We start from the raw sequence: 20,516 nt of genomic DNA, 5'->3' as shown, positions 1-20,516 counted from the left end.
TGTCAGCCTACTCTAAGAACAAAAACTATAGGAGCCCTAATGGACTGACACCCTATATTTTATATTGGAGTTTAGCAGCCACTTTTAGCCTTAAGATGTTTTGTGAATATGGCCTCAGGGCCTTTTCCACTTGGCTATTTGTATATATTTGTGTTATTTATATACATATAGTATTGCAATGTTTTTTGTTGTGGCAAAAACATAATTATTGATTGAGTAATAACCATGGACCAAATGTACATAGCTTGTTTATGCATACTTGCAAACTATATTGAACAGTTTTAGAAAAGAGTACAGGCACTCTACTGGCCTAAACAATTACAAATACCAAAATAACTCTCTCTAATGACCAATACAGAAATATAGGGTATAGCAAAATACTCCTATTGATCAAAAGGTTTTAGGCAAATTTTCTTCCAGAAATGTTCTTACATGAAATGTGTTGAAGCACTCTGATGGCCCCCTAAAGGCAGGTCTGCAGCATGATATCGCATCTAATCTGTGGAGTTGTAATTCATGAGTGATAGAGAGGAACAAAAATGAGGAGGTTATTATTTTCAGTTTATTGATAGGGCACAGTTGATAAAAAACCTGCATATCATAGGTAAACGCACAAGTGGTATGCATGAGGAAGGTCAACTGGAGAAGTATGTTGAACATGTGTTAGGCTATTGAGTAAATATGAAAGAGTCATGTGATTAGGAATTTATGAGCAGCTGGATTAAAGGATCTGACACTGAATGTCATGGGACAAGGGGGTTAGGACCCAGGTGCAGAGTGAAAAACTCAGGAGACTCCAAAGGTAAGTTTTAAGCAAAGGCTTTACTCTAAAAAACAAACAGTGAACAAACAAAAGGCCACAAGGAGCAATTCCAAAAACTCAAAAAAAAAATAACTGAAAAGGAAAAACAAGCACACACAAACTTGCAAGTTTTTCATGTTTTCCTGGGTTTTCTGTATTCAGAATCCTGTGTGTTACAGGATTCTGAATACAGAAAACCCAGGAAAACACGAAAAACTTGCAAGCACGGGAATCACACGGAGAACCGACAACAAGGGCAGAAAACAGTCAGGGCAGAACACAGGAGGATCCAGCGCCTGAGTCAGGGAAACAAAGAACTTAAATAGGCTTGGGATAACCAAACACAGGTGAACACAAGGCACAATCAAACACAGCAAGGAAAGGAATAACAAGACACAGGAGAGAACACTGATATAATTAACACAAGAGGAGAAAGCAATGAGGGAAACAAACCAAAATGCAAACATGAGAAATGCGCCATCTGGAAGCCCAAAAAAGGAATAACTGAAACAGAAAGGGGCAGAATCCTGACAGTACCCCCCCTCCCAAGGGACGGCTCCTGACATCCCAGAAGACTGACCTGGGGAGGGGGTGAAACAGAGGGTGGGAACCACAGACAAGAACAAGACCGGAACACTGGACTGGACTAGACAGAACGGGACTCAGACGGGACGGAACAGGACTCAGGAACAGGATTAGACAGGACTGGACTCAGAAAGAGGGACTGGACTCAGGAACCGGACAGGACTCGAGACGGGACTGGAGTGGAACAAGACTCAGGACTGGACTAGACAGGAACAGGACCGGACTCGGGACTGGGGCTGGACGGAAACAGGACTGGAGCAGGACAGAAACAGGACTGGACCCGGGACTGGGGCTGGACAGAAACAGGACTGGAGAAGGACCGGGCTTGGGACTGGAGCTGGACGGAAACAGGACTGGAGAAGGACAGAAAAGGACTCTGGGCTGGACAGGACTCAAAGACGCACACGGAACTGGACTCAAAGATGCACACGGAACTGGACTCAGACAGACACGAAACAGGGCAGGGAGACCTAACATATAGGTAGACAAACTGACAGGCAGGCAGGGACACTGCTGGACACTAGACTGGACAGGTGGCCCCTGCTGGATACTGGACTGGACAGGTGGCCCCTGCTGGACACTGGACTGGACAGGCAGCTTCTCCTGGACATGGGACAGGAGGGCCCCTGGACACTGGGCAGTGGGGGGCCCTGGACACTGGCCAGCTACAACGCTGCCAGTTGCAGAGCTAATTGGCTGAAATGGGAGAAACAGTCCAGAGATCAACAATCTTCTTCAGAATTTGACTTTTTTGGAGAGTGGCTAGACAGAATCCACATATGAGGGAAGCCACCGTTAAGTCACACCAAAGGTTTGCTAGAAGCCATTAGGGGTGTAAACCTTAGGCCTCACCACGATATGATACCATATTGATACTTAAGGCAAAGATTCGATATTTGGCGATATGTGAAATTTTGCCACGATACGATTCGATACGGTGCAATACTGTAATATAAGATATGATACGATCAATTGGGCTCCAGCTATTATAAACATATACAATTTCAATCAAGTTACATACATACAGTGTGCCTTTCAGTGTCTCTTTGAGAGGATTTTCTTCAAGAACACTAGTTGGTCCACGTGTTCTGGAGACAGAACACTTAGTTGAGAATTTACAATGTCGGTGTGAGGAGAACCAGTGGAGAACTGGGCAGGTGTCTTGGTGAGTGACCAGCATTAGATATATCCACATTATATAATACCACTAACCTATTTAAAGACACTCAATTTCAAAAATAACGTATATAACCGAAATATTTTGAGCAGTAATAATTACATAGCAATGATGAAATTGTGTCTGTGTTCAGTAGATGGAGACAGAGACAGTAAATCAACAATGCAGTTCAATCCGCTTCTGTCTTACACCAGAAAACAATGTCGGATAGGTCTATCAGCAAACATATGGCTTAGCTATTCCCAGAAGTCCTCAATAATAATAGTATTTTCCAAGAAATTACAAAAAATCGGTGACAACGTTTAGTTAGGTGCAGCGTCTTTTACTGCTACCACATAGTGAATCCATAAGTGAATGCGATGATAAGAAAATTTTCGGTTACGCTGACCTATAAAACGCTATTCCAAAAGCAAAATTAGATATGTTATACATCGTTAGAAAGCTTATACTCTCACCTACTGAATAAATGAATTGTAAATCAAGCCAGACTGTACTAAAAAGGGCGACAACGCCGTAAACGACACGTGTGCACTGAAGGTACTCCGATATCACAAATGCGAGTATTTTTCACAAACGGATTGTCCAAGACAATATATGACTAGAGCCCGACCGATATATCGGTGTGGCCGATATATCGGCCATTATTTGACTTTTTTGACGACATCGGGATCGGCAGTTATGCCGCCGATGTGTCCCGATTTTTTAATAAGTATAATAAACAAAAAAAACAATGATTATTTATCTGTACTTGTCTGTTCGAACGTTGTAATTGCTATTTACTAGAATTATCCAGTAGAGGGAGGTCTAATACAAGTGTGAACTACAGCAGCTGACGCGCTACTTCTCTAATAAGACATTTGTCACTCGTGCCTCATCCAATATTCTCCACTGCAAGACTTGTCTGCACAGATTCGATTGCTGCAATAAAGGTATGTATATTTAGTGAAAGTTTTTCATTAAATGTGTTTATACGACCACTATGTTTATCAATCCTCATTATCAAGTGAGCGAGCTAGCTAACATATTTGGTTCACTTTAGCAAGCTAGCTGGCTAGCAAGCCTTTATGAAGTGGCAGTGAGCACATAAGCAGCGTAGGATCTACATTTCCAGAGGACACCGCTCTATTCTCAAATAAATAACCAGCCAAAATAAAATGGTGATTGAGATTTTTATCTGAGATAATGATATTAGCTACTATATGATGCTGTGTCAATAGCCAACGTGTTATTGCAAGCGAGTGTGTCATCTAGTCACGCGTCATCGTAGCAAGCTAACCAGACAGTAAAAACGCAGATAAAACACTTCTAACATGGACCATTTTAAGCCATGTTATCTAGCTTTGTCGTGATAACATGAGAGAAGGATTGCTGTTGGAGAAGTGAATCAACCAACAGTTAGCGTGGGTAACCTGCCCGAAAGCGCATTGTAGTTTTTTCACGTATTTCACCCAGTCAATTTGATTTCATCTAACCTTACACTTGAATCACTCTATAGCTCCGCTAGATAATGTCTTACTTTTTGAGATCATGTAGTAGAAATAAAATAAGAAAATATAATTAATTTAACTTACTGAGAATATATAATAAGAAATAATGAAGCTGTGTCAATAGCTAATGCGTTATTGCGAGCGAGTGTGTCATCTAGTCACGCGTCAGAGCGCATTGTAGTTATTTTCACTACCGAATTCTTATGGACAGGGAAGCTCGCTAGATAGTCTTACTCTTTGAGATCATGTAGTAGGAATAAAATAAGAAAATATAATTAATGTAGTGAGAATAGATACTAAGAAATAACAATAACAAATTAATAACAACAACAACAATAATAATAATATTCATAAAAATACATGTTTGAAACTGGAAAACTGATTTTTTTTTTTAATTAATTTTTTATAGATGACTGGAAAAGAAAGGAGTAAAAGCAAGGTGTGGAGTTATTTTGATTTCACACACTTAAAGATGGTGTTTATATATATTTAATTTAATATCATCTTTTACTTTTTTATCTAAAAAGTTCTTTGTGTGTTTATTTTTATTTTTATTTGTTTGCTTATAAGTTAAATGTTCTTAAATATAAAAAATTTAATAAAATATACGTTTTTCAAATTGACTGGAAAATGTTGCACTTTTTGACAAAATATCAGTCAAAACATCGGTAATCGGTGGGCTAGGACTCGGCATCGGACCCAAAAATCTGGCATCGGTCGGGCTCTATATATGACCACTCAGTCTCAAAAGGGACATCTCTGCACATAAAACCAATGGTAAGTTTGCATATTTATTCAATATTTAGTCCCAGATATTGACTGTACAATGACATGGTATCATTTTTTTAAAAACTTTGCCTCATTTATTTGGTTATTCAGCGAGCAGCATTTTCACGGCTGTAGCCTATTGGAATATCTTAGGGCTATTGTCGGGTTTATCTTGTTGCTATGACGGAATACGATTTTTGAGTGGTGAAAGAATATTTTTATGAATGCCCAGGTAGACAATATTGTCCATTATGTCATGGTTGGGGGTCTAAAATGAGCGCCACACACGACCGCGTTTTCTGTAACATGCAGCAGTGAAGTCCCGTCTCTTCTCACCTGCACAAAATGCACCCAGGCACGAAAGCTAGCACCGTTCCTTTTCCTGTTAGGAAAATTGTGTACTCGATGTCCTGACAGGCTGGAGTTTGTGCAACCTGCACAAACACAATAATTTACCATGATGATACACGGTGAAATGCAATATGTTGACAGAACTGCCTGAGCTTTTCGGCTCTCAACGATACGAATCAATTAATGCATGTTGAATCGATTGAATTGAATCATTGCTTTCTGTATCGTTGCATCGATCCGAATCGATTAATTGTTACACCCCTAGAAGCCATGTGACAGAACCTGAAAACCCCTGGGCTGATAAGACTAAAGTTGAGCTCTTTGGCCTGAAAGCAAAGTGCTGTTTAAAGGAAACCAAATGCCATCACTATCTTCAAGCATGGTGATGGCATCATGCTATGTGGTCGCCTTTCAGCAGGAGAGACTGGAAAGCTTGTTGTCAGCAAAAGCAAGATGAATGGGGCCAAGTACAGGCAAATCCTTAAAGAAGACCTGTTTCAGTTTGCAAGAAATCTGCATTTAGTGCAAAGATTTAAGTTCCAACAGGACAATGACCCAAAGCACAATGCAAAATTTATGAAGTAATGGCTTAAACACAAGGTTGGTATTCTGGAATTATACTGGCAAAGCCCGGACTTTCAATTCCATTTAAAATCTGTGGTGTAATCCAAAATTACCTGTCCACTGACGGTGTTTGTTTAACCTGGAAAAATTTGGAATCGGACCGAATTTGCATGGAGGAATGGGCAAAAATTCATGCAGATATTCCCAATAAGACTGTGACTTGCCATCTTTTGTGCTCGATCAAACACAAAAGCCTGTCAAAGGCTCAAGGCCGCTACTAAGAATTGTTTAAATTTTCACTGCTTGAATCAAAAAATGTTTTTTTTTTAAAGTAATGTTTACTAAGTGTATGTTTGGGAGTGTCTGTGTGTCCCAGTTGGCTAGAGCCTTGTCCTTCCTGGATCTGCACCACAGTACTCCCACTTGCAGGCAAAATGGAAAGCATCTTCCTTAGTTTTAAAAAGAAACCAAATGGAAATCTTGACACAAATTCTGCTGGGTTTGGTGTGTGATCATTTTGTCCAGACCTGAACAATCTGCACAACTGGACTGGAGCATATCTGAAATGGACACGTGTACATCATGGAGCAGTAATCGGTGATCCATGTGTCAGGAGGCAAATAATAATATTAATATTTCTGTAGTAATTTACAAATATTGATGTGTATTCTGGCAAATGCGGCAATAACAACATGTTTCTTTAACCACAAATACTCCAAATCACTGCTAATGCACCTGATATTGTTGCTGTTGATGAAAACGATGGCTTAGGCTAGTATTTGTAATGGAGGTAAGCTGTGCTTTTGATTTATTTCTGGAAGAAGTATACCTTTTAACTGTTTTAAAATATCAGGCTTTGAATACCAAAAAAAATTAGGCAATTTACCATTCTTTTTTCGGTAGTCTCTGACATGTACTTAGGCAAACCATTATCTATATACTGCTTATTCCAAACCATTTTGGGCAGCCTCTCTGTCTGAGGAAGGCTCTGTTATGTCCCTGAATAACTGCTTTGGTACTTGTGCAAATGTGTTAATTAATGGTGTTCATAATTGAAATTTTAATCCGTCAGTATGTTCACATTATTCAGGTTTAACTTTTTTTTTACATTTACAGTTAATGGTTTAGTTTACAGCAATATCAAAATCAGACTGCCAAAATAGCATTGTTTAACCCAGTAAAAGGGTGTGTGCCATGTGTCCAGTCTGTGTTTTAATTTCTTTGATTGTTAAGCATTTCCCAGCACCTGGTTTGTGAGAACATTACCCAGTACCTGGTTTCTCTGTGTTTTTCAGGATAACGTTTTGTCACCTGCCTTTCCAGAGTAAATGGCTGTATGTCGGATCAGAGAGGGGTAACATTCACATTGTGAATGTGGAGTCCTTTTCCCTCTCAGGCTACGTCATCATGTGGAACAAAGCCATTGAACTGTGAGTATATTGAATATATATATCAATACAATGTTGTGAAAAAGTATCTAAGTATATCATAAACCTTCTTATAATCGAACACTTGGTCGCTTCTTCTGAGAATACCAGAAGGTTTGTCAGGCATGACCTTCCCTTGTGAAAACCATGCAGGCCATCCCTTAGGATGTTGCTGTTTTCAAGAAACACCCCTAACTTGGCTCTAATGATAGATTCTAGTAGTTTACATGTGATGCAAGTTAAACTGATGGGCCTCTAGTTTTCTAGATCAGTGCTGTCCCCTTTCTTATATATTGGTATTATATTACTTTGCTTCAAGTCCTCAGGTATTTCTCCAGTTTCTAAAATACTGTCTAAAAATACCTGCCAGTGGTTTAAAGATGATCACACCTAGCTCTTTGAGTACCCTTGGGTATATGCCATTAGGGACTGCTGCTTTATTTGTCTTTAGTTTAAGTAATTCATCCAGTCATTCTTTATCCTCTATCTCAATAAATGTATTGGCCTTATTCATACATACCTGTTCCAAGCAATAGGGCAGCGCAGTCTTGCTGTTTTCGGCACTTTCATGTACCATGAGTTGTAATTACAGGAAAGGAATAGCCTATTTTTGGCCATCTGTGTGCCATAACCCACATAGTACAATCAGAAGATTTGTGAACAAATGAACCAATGATCCAGTGTGCGTTCAGCTTGGTGCACTACACATGACTACCAATATCAGTAGCATCAGTCCACCATTAAACTCTCTCTTGTCACTCATGGTCAGAAAGGTCTGTGAATATTCAGGGGTTCACCGGTAGTTGCATCCCGTTCTTTGTTTCCAGTTTTCCGCCCTTCTCTAGATTGGTGGAGAAACACCTTGTGAACACAACAAAACATTATGAAAGGAACAGGCCAACACTTGGGAAATAATCTTATTTGCCGTTTTGCCCTTACCTTGCCGCCGTCTTTGCCATCAAACAAGAAGATCAAAATAAATTTCATCTCTCTGTGTTCAACACAGATATACATCCAGATACATGCTGACAGCTAGACTAGCAATTTCCCCTCATTTCCAGTCCTTGTCCTAAGCTAGGCCAAGCAAAAAGGCTAACCTATCTCTGTCAGCCTGCATGCATATCAGAGATATGGAATAATGAATAATGACTTTTGCTAGCCTACATATAAACAGTAGATTGATTGCTTAGGGATTTTAACGATATCAACACCATCACTGTAGTATTAGCAGTTTTTTGACTTGTTGCAGACAGTTATTGAATTATAAAATAGCATAATCATCAACCTGGGGTGTCAGTTTCAGCCCTCCTTTGGGGAAGAGGACTGCCTTGTTATTTCTTTTGTTATCTCTGGTGGTTTTGCTGATCAAGACAGGGTTTTTTGCATCAAAGTGCGACCAGTTTACACTTTACTGTACAATGGTGTCGGTGTTACAGCAGTGCACCTTGAATCAGTGACCAATGAAAGCAATAATTTAAGATAATGCTATTTTTAGATGCCTGCGTCTATTTGGGGGTTTAAGAAATTAATCTTTCTTTTGATTTTATGTTTAAAAAGAACTTCCTGAAGTAGGGAATTGTTCATTCTCCGAAGACCTTTACCTTTCTCCATATTCTAGTCAACTGTAAGGGAAATTGTGGTGTGAGCAGTCTGTTTATATACATATATATATAACGGGACAGGCTGGAGTGCTTTAATCCACTTATACAACGGGTTACCAACAATGACTATATTTAGTTACTTTTATATTTATTGATTTTTATCTACTTAATCAGCTGAAATTGAAATATTCTTCTGCGGCTCTTTGTGCATATTGTTTTACCGTTGCCAAGCAAAACTCTCGTTGATGGTTCTATTTCGACCGTTGTTATGCAAAACTTTGGTTGGTAGTTATATTTGCACCATTGTTAAGCAAAAACGTCTGGTCGTTAATTATATGAAAACAATTATTCTATCAGGAAAAAATAGTTCCTTCTTGTTTTATAACATACAATTAGCACCAGTTTTGGTCATTTTTGTCATTACCTTATTTAAGAAAATTACATGAAACCAGAACTCAATCAAATTCATCTCCCTAGCTCTGTGTCAGCTTGGCTTCACCTTGGCCGCATCACCACCCCTGTTGTTCATTATTTTACAATAATTACTTGATGCACACCCTTGGACCAATCAGGTTGGAGTATTCAGCCAAGAGGTGGTATGAATTTATATATATATATATATATATATATATAGTCTGGTATTCATAATAAATCTCCTCCCATAATGGTAATTCCTTTAGTTTCTGTTATTAATTCAACTTCGTACAGCTATTGAAGAGGAGGGGGACAATATTCTACATGCTACAATCAACAATTTGAGCAATTCAATGTGAAGAAGATGTGTTGCATTGCATGAGGCAAATCGTGGTCACACAAGATACTGATTCTTTTCATTTCATGGTATTTTCTTTTTTGGGGAATACATATCTGTATCCCCAATCACATGAAATCAATAGTGCTTAATGAATCTATTTCAGTTGACTGATTTACGTTCATTACCTTTGAACTTGATTTTGAATAAAATCTTCGAAATTGAAAAGTGTTGCTTTTATATTTTTGTTCAGTGTATAAGATGAAGAGAAAACTTGTGCATTAGCAATCTTGACGTGTGTTTCCTAGAGAATACAGTAGTTCCTTTTTCTTTTGTTAGTTTTTGAAGATTTTTTTTCCTTTTAATGGGGTTGTTCAAACATTAACATTTAATGTCATTGTGTTTATCCCAGTCATGAAGCTGAAAGATAGATCAAAATTCTGGAGTCTTGATGATTCTTTGGACATTCAATGTACATATTGATTTCTGGACTTTGTGAATATGAAAGTACCATATACCTTAAACAAAAAGAGACCACAATAAGTGAAACATGCAAAAAAAAAAAGTAATAAACTGCATTTAGAGTCAACTTCTCACTTTGCTACCTTTATGTCTTGGTAGCTTACTCGTTTATTTTATGCATTTTCAATCACATGGATCATCAGGCATATTAATGTACCTGTATGTTATTCACTGAAATTATTTACTAGTTAAACCTTGATTAGAAGCAGCTACCTTAATGTCTTGGTAGCTTACTCGTTTATTTTATGCATTTTCAATCACATGGATCATCAGGCATATTAATGTACCTGTATGTTATTCACTGAAATTATTTACTAGTTAAACCTTGATTAGAAGCAGCTGTATTTCTGTTAAGTCCCCTTTCACCTAATACAATTCTTATAATCCAGAAACATGAAACACAGTATTAGTTGGTTGCATAACCCTACCCTGCCCCCCCTTCCCCTCAACTTCTCCCTCCCTTTTCTCCATTCCCATTCCCCATCTTATAATTCATCAGAGAGTCAGGAAGAGCAGTAAATTCCAAAGGTAAAGAAAAGAACAGATTATAATATATAGTGAAAATATAACCTTAATGGATGTACCTATATTTTCCCTCTATTTTAATTCTGCTCTTTTAATTCTGTTTTACACACAAAAAAGTTCTTCAATGAGGTAACCTGTTCCAATGCATCAGTTAAAAGAGTGTCTTTCCCTTCCTGCTTTCTCCCCATTCCTGCTCCCTCCCTCCTCTAAGACCCTTTATAAAATTATACCAGAAAAAGACACTAAGCTCAGAGCAAAGGCAAATATGTAAAAAATTGGAAAAGGTTGAACTGACCATAAAAGATTACCAAAACCCTTTACACTCCCCAATAACTGAAAAAGAGCCATTTGAAAAACTGTCCTATGACCCAGAGAAGTCTGCGGTGCAGATATCATACTTAAAGAGATGATAAAACATACCGATTATTAATTTAAATTAGCTATCTTCTCTTCATCTTGGTTCTGAGCATCTGTTGGTTCCCTGATATCTGGAATAAATGACTCATAAGTCCCATATATAAAAGTGGATACAAATGTGATCCAAATAATTAGAGGCATTTGTTTGAACTGCAATCTGGGGAAGGTATTCTGTAATGTAATAAACTAAAGCATTATGGAGGACAATGTCTTGAGCAAAAGCCAAATTGGATTCTTACCAAATTATAGAACATTGGATCATATTTTTAGCCTACACACCCTAATTGACAAATATGTTCACTAAAACAAAACCACAAATTTAGCCTGCTTTATAGATTTTCAGATTGTATTTGGCATGACTGTTTTTCTAAAACTTATTGAAAGTGGTGTAGGGGAAAAAACATATGATGTAAGTAAATCAATGTATGCAAATAATAATTGTGCAGTTAAAATTGGAGACAATAGGATTTCTCCCTGTGGCATCTATCTCACCAACTTTTTAATATTTATATAAATTAATTAGCAAGACTCCTCAAAAAATCTACAGCACCTGGCCTCATCCTGTATGTCTCCAAAGCAAAATTTCTACTCTATGCAGATGACCTGGTTCGGTTCTCACCAACAGAAAAGGGTCTGCACAGGGGCGTTTCTAGGATTCAAAGACATCAGGGGCTTAGCCCCAAGGGGAGTTTTAGTTTGGCGTGCGTAGTGCGCGCAAAGGTTTTTGGGGCCCGCAAATTTCTTTTGGGGCCCATTTATTATATTGTTACACATACAAACATTACTGTAGATTACAAAAAATAATGGTGACAGTGCTATACTAATGAGGCTAGTATAGGGATATAATGTTGAATGTTGAATGAATGTAATATGTATGTATGTGGCTGCAAAGCAGAATGAAGACAGCTAGATGTAGTTACATAATTAATGTAACGGGTTATGTTACAGTAGAGAAACAGACTAACAGAGTAAATAGCTACGTGATTCGATATAACTGGCTATGCAAACACACTTAGTTACCAGAAAACGTATAAGACATACTGTATCTAAATTAATAAACAAAATACTATCCATAAATAGCTAGCTAACTACCTAGCTGCTTATCCTATGCAGCTGTGATTGATGATGTAATGGCTTTTAAATATATATATATATATATATATATATATATATATATATATATATTTCATACTAGCATGTAAACTGGCAAGGCACTGGGCAGGCAAGCTAAAAAGTACACAGCTAACAACGTTAGCTGGCTTAGCCAGCCAGTTACGTTAGCTAGCTAGCTAACGTTGTTAGCTAACTTTAGCCGTACAAATGTTACTGAGCTGGCATCACGAATAATTATTTTGCTGACGTTACACTTCTGAATCTGATTTTAGTTTGCTAATAGCCTAATTTTAGTTAATCACAATTAGCTGCATGTATACCCAGTATCATCAACCCTGTGCTGCTCTGCACAAACCTGAAGCTAGCTGCTCTGCACTTTCTGGCTGAGCTGCTGACTGGCTCTCAACATCCGCTATAACGTTAGTTACATTCTCAAGCTCATCATTATTCTTCTGAATCTCTTGAATTTTCTTTAAAAATCCGCGGATATCCATCATTTCAGTTCACTGACACTAACGTTACTGAAGGAGAAATATTTGGACTCGTCTACAGAACCCTGCGTAGTGCGTAGTCTATGTACGTTTGTCAGACAAGCGGAACTGTCAGTCTGTCATTCAGAACTCTGTGACTGAACTTTACTGTACCACTTCTAGCCATCAAATCCTCTGTTTGCAACCTACTGCGCCTACTAGTTGGTTTTAAGGAGGTGATTTGTTTACGTTAGGTTCCATTAAATGGAATGATATTTGGTGCTGTATCTCTTTTTTTTAAGGTGTCAAAAAAAAAATTTTTTTGGTGTAAAAAGGTCCGGGCTGGACGAGAAACATCCGGGGCTTCAGCCCCGAAAGCCCACCCCTAGTGACGCCACTGGGTCTACAACAGAACCTGGGTCTGCTAGAGTCATTCTGTCAGACCCGGGCCCTGACAATAAACCCTATAAAAACTAAAGACCAGACATCAGGGACTCTAAATAAACATCACAGTACGAACAAATAAAACAAACTACAAATTACACATATTTATGATTTAAAATTAGTTCTACAGGAAGTTTTAATTTGGTTGGTAATGAATTGAAAGAGAAAGCAAAGAGGGCTTTCTATATCATTCAAAAGTCAATTCAAATAGAAATTCCAATTGGCATTTAGCTCAGAATATTAAAATCAGTACAGTACACTTCACAGCATGAAAAAATTACCACAATAGCTGGGATTATTTCTACCAGAAGTTAAAAATATGCCCAGAATTTAAAACTTCAAATGACCACCTATTTATTAGGGGAATACAGAAAATGTATTGGACAAATTACGCAACAGCTTGCCATAAACAGAGGGACCACTGAGCATATTAGGATAGGCATATATCTGTCGGTACACAGTTTATTTAGATTTATGTTTGTGTTCCATTGTATATGTTCTTTTCTGTGCTTTGGCAATATAAGAAATGTCTTGTCAGTAAAGAATTTTCAATTTGAATTTGAGAGAGAGAGCCCTTGGGGGGAAAAGAGTGCTGCATAACTTGAGTTCTCTTGCCATACTCTGCATGTGCTCACACACACAACGTACAGACAGACAAACAGATCTACTGATGTTACAGCACACACCTACTGTAACATCACTTACTGCTGTTTTCATTGTGGGCTTGTTTTTTTTCTTTTTTTAACTAGTCAAGCAGTTTAATCTGTTAAATACGGAAGAGGATTAGGGCCACGTGCTATTTTTTTTTTAGTTCTGACTTTAAAGTCAGAATTCTGAGATTAAAGTCAGAATTCTGAGTTCTGACTTTAAAGTTTATTTATAAAGTCAGAACTCAAAAAAGATTTTCACATGTGACCCTAATCCTCTTCCGTAGTTAAACCTATCATTTTTATCTAGCATAATCTATATTGTACATAGTTTTATTTTGTTTTACATTTGTGACTCTCAGTATTTAATTGCAAACAAATATAATGAATCACAACTCTGGAAAGAAGATTTTCTCCCTTCTTCTAATAGTTTTCACCTCATTGCCTCCTTACCTTTCAGGTCCTCGAAGACCCACCCAGGGCCTGTGGTACACATCAGTGATAATCCCATGGATGAAGGAAAGGTAGGAAGGCTTCAGTCATAATGACACAGTATTAAATATTTCACTTATGTATCAGAGTTAGTGTTAGCCAGCAATTGCCAGATTTGGCCAGTAAAAATGTCCAGCAAATTTGAAGCTTTCCAGACAATCTGGCAATAATGAATAAACATTTATAGGCCAGAGCCTAAATAATGGCTCTTAGAATTAATATGCATTTAACCTATTTTGTCTCAAAAGCACAGCAACTTATTATCCCCGTAAATCACCATTCAGCATGAAGCAGCGGTTTCTGTTAGATCAAAACCGCCCCCAGAAGCTGCCTACAGTAGGTGAAGATTATATCGCTAATGTGAAACTCAAGATGCACTAAAACTTATCAGACATTCTAGTCAGCTCACGTTCACGTCCGTGCCATGGTGTATTGCTAAGAGTACATTTTACGAAATAAGCTGGTGGTTGGGCATCATAGCCTAAGTGTTATTTGCCTGCTTACTTTTTTTTTTACTTTGTCTGAACTTGCTGAACTTCAGTAGACCAAAAGATGAGCTTCATATGATCAACAAATTGTTTTCTCGTTGTTCATTTCTTATAGCCCAAATTTGACGCCGGTATCTAAAAATAGCATTCTCCTAAATTATTGTTTTCATCAGTCACTGATTCAAGGTGCACTGCTGTAACCCCTACAATATTGTAAAGTGTAGACTCTTTGCACTTTGATGAAAAAATGCTAGATAAGAAAATAACAAGGTAGTCCCCTTCCCCAAAGGGGGGCTGAAACTGACACCCCAGGTTGATGATTATGTCATTTTATAATCCAATAACTGTCCGCAACATGTCAAACAACTGCTAATACTACAGTGATGGATGGTATTGATATCATCCCCCTCTGATCCCTAAGCAATCAATATGCTCTTTGTATACAGGCTAGCAAAAGTCATTATTCATTATGTGTTATTTCCATTGAGCTGAAACCGTTTTCATGATCATTTGAAAACAAGCATTTCTGTATATAAATAGAATGTCAAATGCGAAAAGTGCAGTTTTTCTAAAAAAAAGTAACTTCTTAGCTTACAGACAGTGAAACAATGATGTCAATTATACATTCCAGCGCTGAGTAAATGACCTAAAGGCAAGCTACTACTACCCTCTCTAAGATCTACCCATTGTGACTTTTGCCCCTGCTTGGAAACCTGCAGATGTTACAGTAGTCATTCTGGCTGAAAGTACTGCTTAGCTATTCTACTGCGTACCAACTTACTTTAACTGCATTCTCGCAGAGTGCATGAGTGGAAGCTTAGTGCACGGTTTATTGGAGCTTTGTTTGTTTATCAACAAATGTTTGCATAAAACACTCTGCAGTAGTGATAAAGGGCACTATATTATTGTAAATCATTTAGGATTCAATTTTATATTTTTGTGAGCTGTTGTGATCAGGAGGCTTACTGCTGACAAGCCTTATTTACAGCAGTTTGGCAGCTGATTGCAGGTACGAGCACTCAGCAAGGTAAAACCAAGTGGTTTGATTGTTTTTAAGTGAATTTAACCTAAGAGAGAGAATGGGTAAATAAAGAATATTTGTTTTGTGGGGTTTCAGAGGGTACCACCCTCAATAGAATTAGCTTCTGGAAGTGGAATATGGCTGGGAAAAAAGATATACACAGTATTCCAGTTGGAGAGGTTTGGTGCCATTTGGGGAGGTTTTTGGGAGATTTGGGCCCACCTTTGGGAAAATGCATGTCAAATTTTACCGCTTTGTTCATTCCACTCCAAACTTTTTTCCTGGTGTTGTATACATCCTGGGGCATGATTGGAAAAAGAAATATGGTTTCATACCAGTATCAAAAGTACATATAATCACTGAAGAATAAAGAAAATACAAAATGATTTTGGAATTCTTTCCTGTGTGTGTATGGAGTAAGACTCTCATAGGATCAGGGGATTTTGTCATTTTGTTACAAATGTCTTCTTTATTTCAAGCTTTAAATCATGTCTGTTCTGTATATAATCTGGAGATAATGGGGTTTCAGACAGGGGATATTCTTACAAAAAGCCCTGGATTTCATGGGGGTTTAGGGGGTTATATGCATTATTCAGCGTTAAAGGCTAAAGCCAATTAATGCATACAGGACTAATTATATATAGACCACAGTGAGTTGCAGAAATTGTGTTTTTTTAACTAAAGAGATTGCTACACCTCTTTAACTCTTTGAGCCCTATGGTGATTTTGATGTTTGATGTTTTTTTACTACCCTCAGTTTTTTTTTCATATTAAACAGGCTTACTCAATAGATAACCCCTTTTGCAACCCATCATTTTTTTCACAAGACTCATCCCTATCTGGAAATATCAGGTTTATGCCTGGATATGATATGGATTAGTTGGTAGGCCCTATTTTAAGAGGACAAAAATCTTTTCCGCTTACTGAAAAATCTTTTCCTCTTACTGTGTTGGCTTGAGTATATCTACAAAACCAAGAGTGTCATCTCAACATATCATCTTACATTGCAAGAATAGATTGCATGGAGTAACCACTTCATGGAGCAATGTCAGTAGTAATGGATAAAAATATCAGTAACTAAAAAAGAGTAACTGGCAGAAATATGCTCTGAGAATTGAAATGGTTAAATAAAACTGTTTTATTTTGATGACACTGGAACCAATTCAAACAATAAATAATTATTTTTTAAAATAATTAATTATAAAATAAAAATAAAAATTGGGATGGCAGGTATGCCATCCCGCCAAGTTACGCCTTGGCGGGGGCATGCCCCCATACCTATACAGCACCGAGAGTTTGGCACTTTTCAGGGTTCCCCACAGAAATAACCACAACAGCCACAGACACTCAGCCCTTAAAAACATTAAATTCTGTACATTCTGACCCCATTTCAACAGACAGAATTCATAAACAACTTCACATGTCCACACAATAAAGCCCCAAACTAAGGGGATTTTGCGTTTTCTCCTTCTTCTCTTTCTTTTTTCCTGCCGCCTATCCCACTAACAACATGTCTCCCCATTGGACATTTCACTGACACCAGCCAAATCTGCCCTACACGACCCAATCAAAAACGCGCATACACACGCAAAATACCCATCCATTTTTATTCTGAAACATTTCCCGTTCAAACAGCTAATCCGCCTGTGGCCTAGTGGGTAAGGTTACGGTCTTGGGAACATGGGGTCGTAGGTTCAAGCCCAGCTTGGAACACGTTTCTTCAACCTGCTTCAACCCTCACTAATAATTGTCTACTAGCCTACTTATCAATTATTGCTTTTGCACCATATTTACCCGCCGTTCACCGTTCAGTTATTAACCGGCTACAATATTGCTAAGCCATATGGATTCAACGGGAGCTCTTCTGTGCTTAGTGGCCTGTGTTCTTTAAAACCACCGGCAGGTTTGCTAATGATATTTCACGCATTGCATAGCTATGGCATTAGCTAACGAAGTCACGGCAAATGTATTCCTTTCATTAAAAAGTTACACCAGTTCACCACTGTGCCATTTCTATTAACTATATTTCTTCACTTGGCTACCGTACAAAACTTTCATATCAGCAAACGCCACGTTTCTATTTCTACATTCATGTTACCTCGCTCTGTTCTCTATCTAGCCACATACGCTACAAACAATTACTACTTGTGTACATTCTGCAACTCCGCAGTTTGAACAGCTAATCCATCCGTGGCCTAGTGGGTAAGGTTACAGGCTTGGGAACACTGGGTCGTATGTTCAAGCCCAGCTTGGAACACGTTTCTTTAACTTGCTTCGACCCTCACTAATAATTGTCTACTACTTCTTAATAATTGCTTTTGCACCATTTCTACCCGCCGTTCACCGTTCAGTTATTAACCGGCTACAATATTGCTAAGATATATGCATTATGACTTACCGTCTGTACGTTCAGTTATTGACCGGCTACAATATTGCTAAGCCATATGGATTCAACGGAAGCTCTTCTGTGCTTACTGGCTTGTGTTCTTCTTTAAAACCACCGGCAGGTTCGCTAATGATATTTCACGCATTGCATAGCATTAGCTAACGAAGTCACACACTGGTAAACCTCACTCACTCACGGCCACCCATATGCATTTCATGACGCAAATGTATTCCTTTTATTTAAAAGTTACACCAGTTCACCACTGTGCCATTTCTACTAACTATATTTCTTCACTTGGCTACCGTACAAAACCTTAATATCAGCAAACGCCACGTTTCTACATTCCTGTTACCTCACCCTGTTCTCTATCTAGCCACATAGGCTACACACAATTACTACGTATGTACGTTCTGCAACTCCGCATTAAAACATTACATTTAAAATCATGATTCACTCATAAGTATAACTACTAGCACTGAACATGAGAGAAACACATTCGTGCAACAGATTATATTATAGGCAAATAATGTGTGCAATGTTATTTGACCCTCCACTTCAACCACCAACATTCAATACCGACTGTTATATATACCATTTGATAAGGAATATAAGCTCGCTCATGGTCACTCCATTTACTTCGCACTATACTCCGTGATCATGTCAACCTTCACCTACATGCCCATTCTGCTAAAAACATATTGTTTCAATTACGGAATTTCGTAATTTCATTTTAATTTCTCTCACACTGTTGTTATTCTCTCATATGCAAAGCCTGCTGGGACATATGCGTCTGCTCCTACTCTCCACTATCATGTTTTTCCGGTTCTAGTTTAGCAAACAGCGAAGATGATTCCTACCTGCAGATAAGCCTATCAAAATGCCTTATAAACCTTACAAACACTAAAAGTGCATCTCCACGAAATAACAGACAATGGAGCAGGACAGAAGGATAAACCTTACAAACACTAAAACTGCATCTCCACGAAATAACAGACAACGGAGCAGGACAGAAGGCTACACAAGTTGCGACCTAGGGAGTTATAATTCTACGGGCGTGTTGATTACTTTGTCAGTCAAGGCTCGTTGGATGGACGTCAAATCCGTGAGTACATACCATCTGCGTTCCTGATGCGTTTACGCTTACGCCACTGCATCCTTTCTCACAGCCACTGTTTTACATATATAGCAAACCGAAACTGCTGAACGGTACACGCTCATCAGGCTGTACAGATTCACACAACGATAGCCATAATCCACAACCGTTTCTTGCAGGGTCGCATTTCTCACTCTCATAATAAAACGCTTTGCAAAAAGAACTGATATCTCATAAAAAAACACGTTTTCAACGTACAAAAATGCCAAGTTACTAAAAAGTATTGATATCAAAATGACGCCAAGTTACGATACTACAAACAATATAGGCTATCTTGCCTCACCGAAATGACATAAGATGTATCTCAAAGCAATGCTACCCAATATTTCCTCAGTTCTTGGTTCACTTCACTTGCTTTTGAACTGAATTTGAGTACATGTGCAAGTTATTGTATATTTGCTACGTACAATAAATACTGCATGTAAAACACATATTGTACATACATACATAGAGAACTTCTTTATCCGCATGGGGACATTTCCCTGGCAGCATCTTACATTCACATTCATGAACACACTTGTACCAATAAACATACTATCATTCACGCAACAGAAAGCCTGGGCAGCGAAATACATAGGCCTACATACCAATACAAATTGGACATACACACACCTATTCAATCAATCTTGACTGTGAGAGAGCCATCCACACATATATTTGGCCTGTTCATGTAGTGCATGCTTATACACAGGGCCAAGTGACTTGAAAGAACTGAGGAAATATTGGGTAGCATTGCTTTGAGATACATCTTATGTCATTTCGGTGAGGCAAGATAGCCTATATTGTTTGTAGTATCGTAACTTGGCGTCATTTTGATATCAATACTTTTTAGTAACTTGGCATTTTTGTACGTTGAAAACGTGTTTTTTTATGAGATACATTATATACAGTACTGTGGAAAAGTCTTAGGCACCTGTAAAAAAATGCTGTACAGTTAAGATGCTTTCAAAAATAATGAAATGAAAGGTTATAAATATCAAAAAAATAATATAAAGTGCAGTAAATAGTTAAAAACTAAATAAAATCAATGTTTGGTGTGACCACCCTTCGCCTTTAAAACCGCATCAATTCTCTCAGGTACACTGTCCTGCAGTTTTATAAGAAAATCGGCTGGTAGGTTGTTCCAAGCATTTTGGAGAACTTGCCACAGTTCTTCTGCAGATGTTGGCTGTTTTGCTTGCTTCTGGCTCTCCAGGTAATCCCAGAGACCCTTGAACAAGTTTTTTTATCTGAAAAGTAGTCTATTACTTAAAATATTACTTTATTTCAAAAAATACAAAAATGTATCTGTAAAATTTCATTTTTTGGAAAATGCTCTTTGCTAC

At 38.0% G+C, this 20,516-nt stretch overlaps 1 protein-coding gene across 7 annotated transcripts in view; it reads left to right on the top strand.

Annotated features, from left to right (window-relative positions):
• Positions 1–20,516, top strand: part of LOC135254837 (syntaxin-binding protein 5-like) — a 117,550-nt gene that overhangs the window by 30,188 nt on the left and 66,846 nt on the right. For all 7 annotated transcript variants that reach the window (XM_064335391.1, XM_064335399.1, XM_064335382.1 and 4 more), the window contains 2 exons: positions 7,030–7,164; positions 14,112–14,175. In XM_064335391.1, the coding sequence (XP_064191461.1) occupies positions 7,030–7,164; positions 14,112–14,175 (199 nt within the window). The remainder of the gene's footprint in view (positions 1–7,029; positions 7,165–14,111; positions 14,176–20,516) is intronic.

Source organism: Anguilla rostrata, chromosome 1 (genome assembly GCF_018555375.3).
Source record: "Anguilla rostrata isolate EN2019 chromosome 1, ASM1855537v3, whole genome shotgun sequence".
Lineage (NCBI taxonomy): Eukaryota > Metazoa > Chordata > Actinopteri > Anguilliformes > Anguillidae > Anguilla > Anguilla rostrata.
This window is presented reverse-complemented; position numbering and strand designations above follow the sequence as displayed.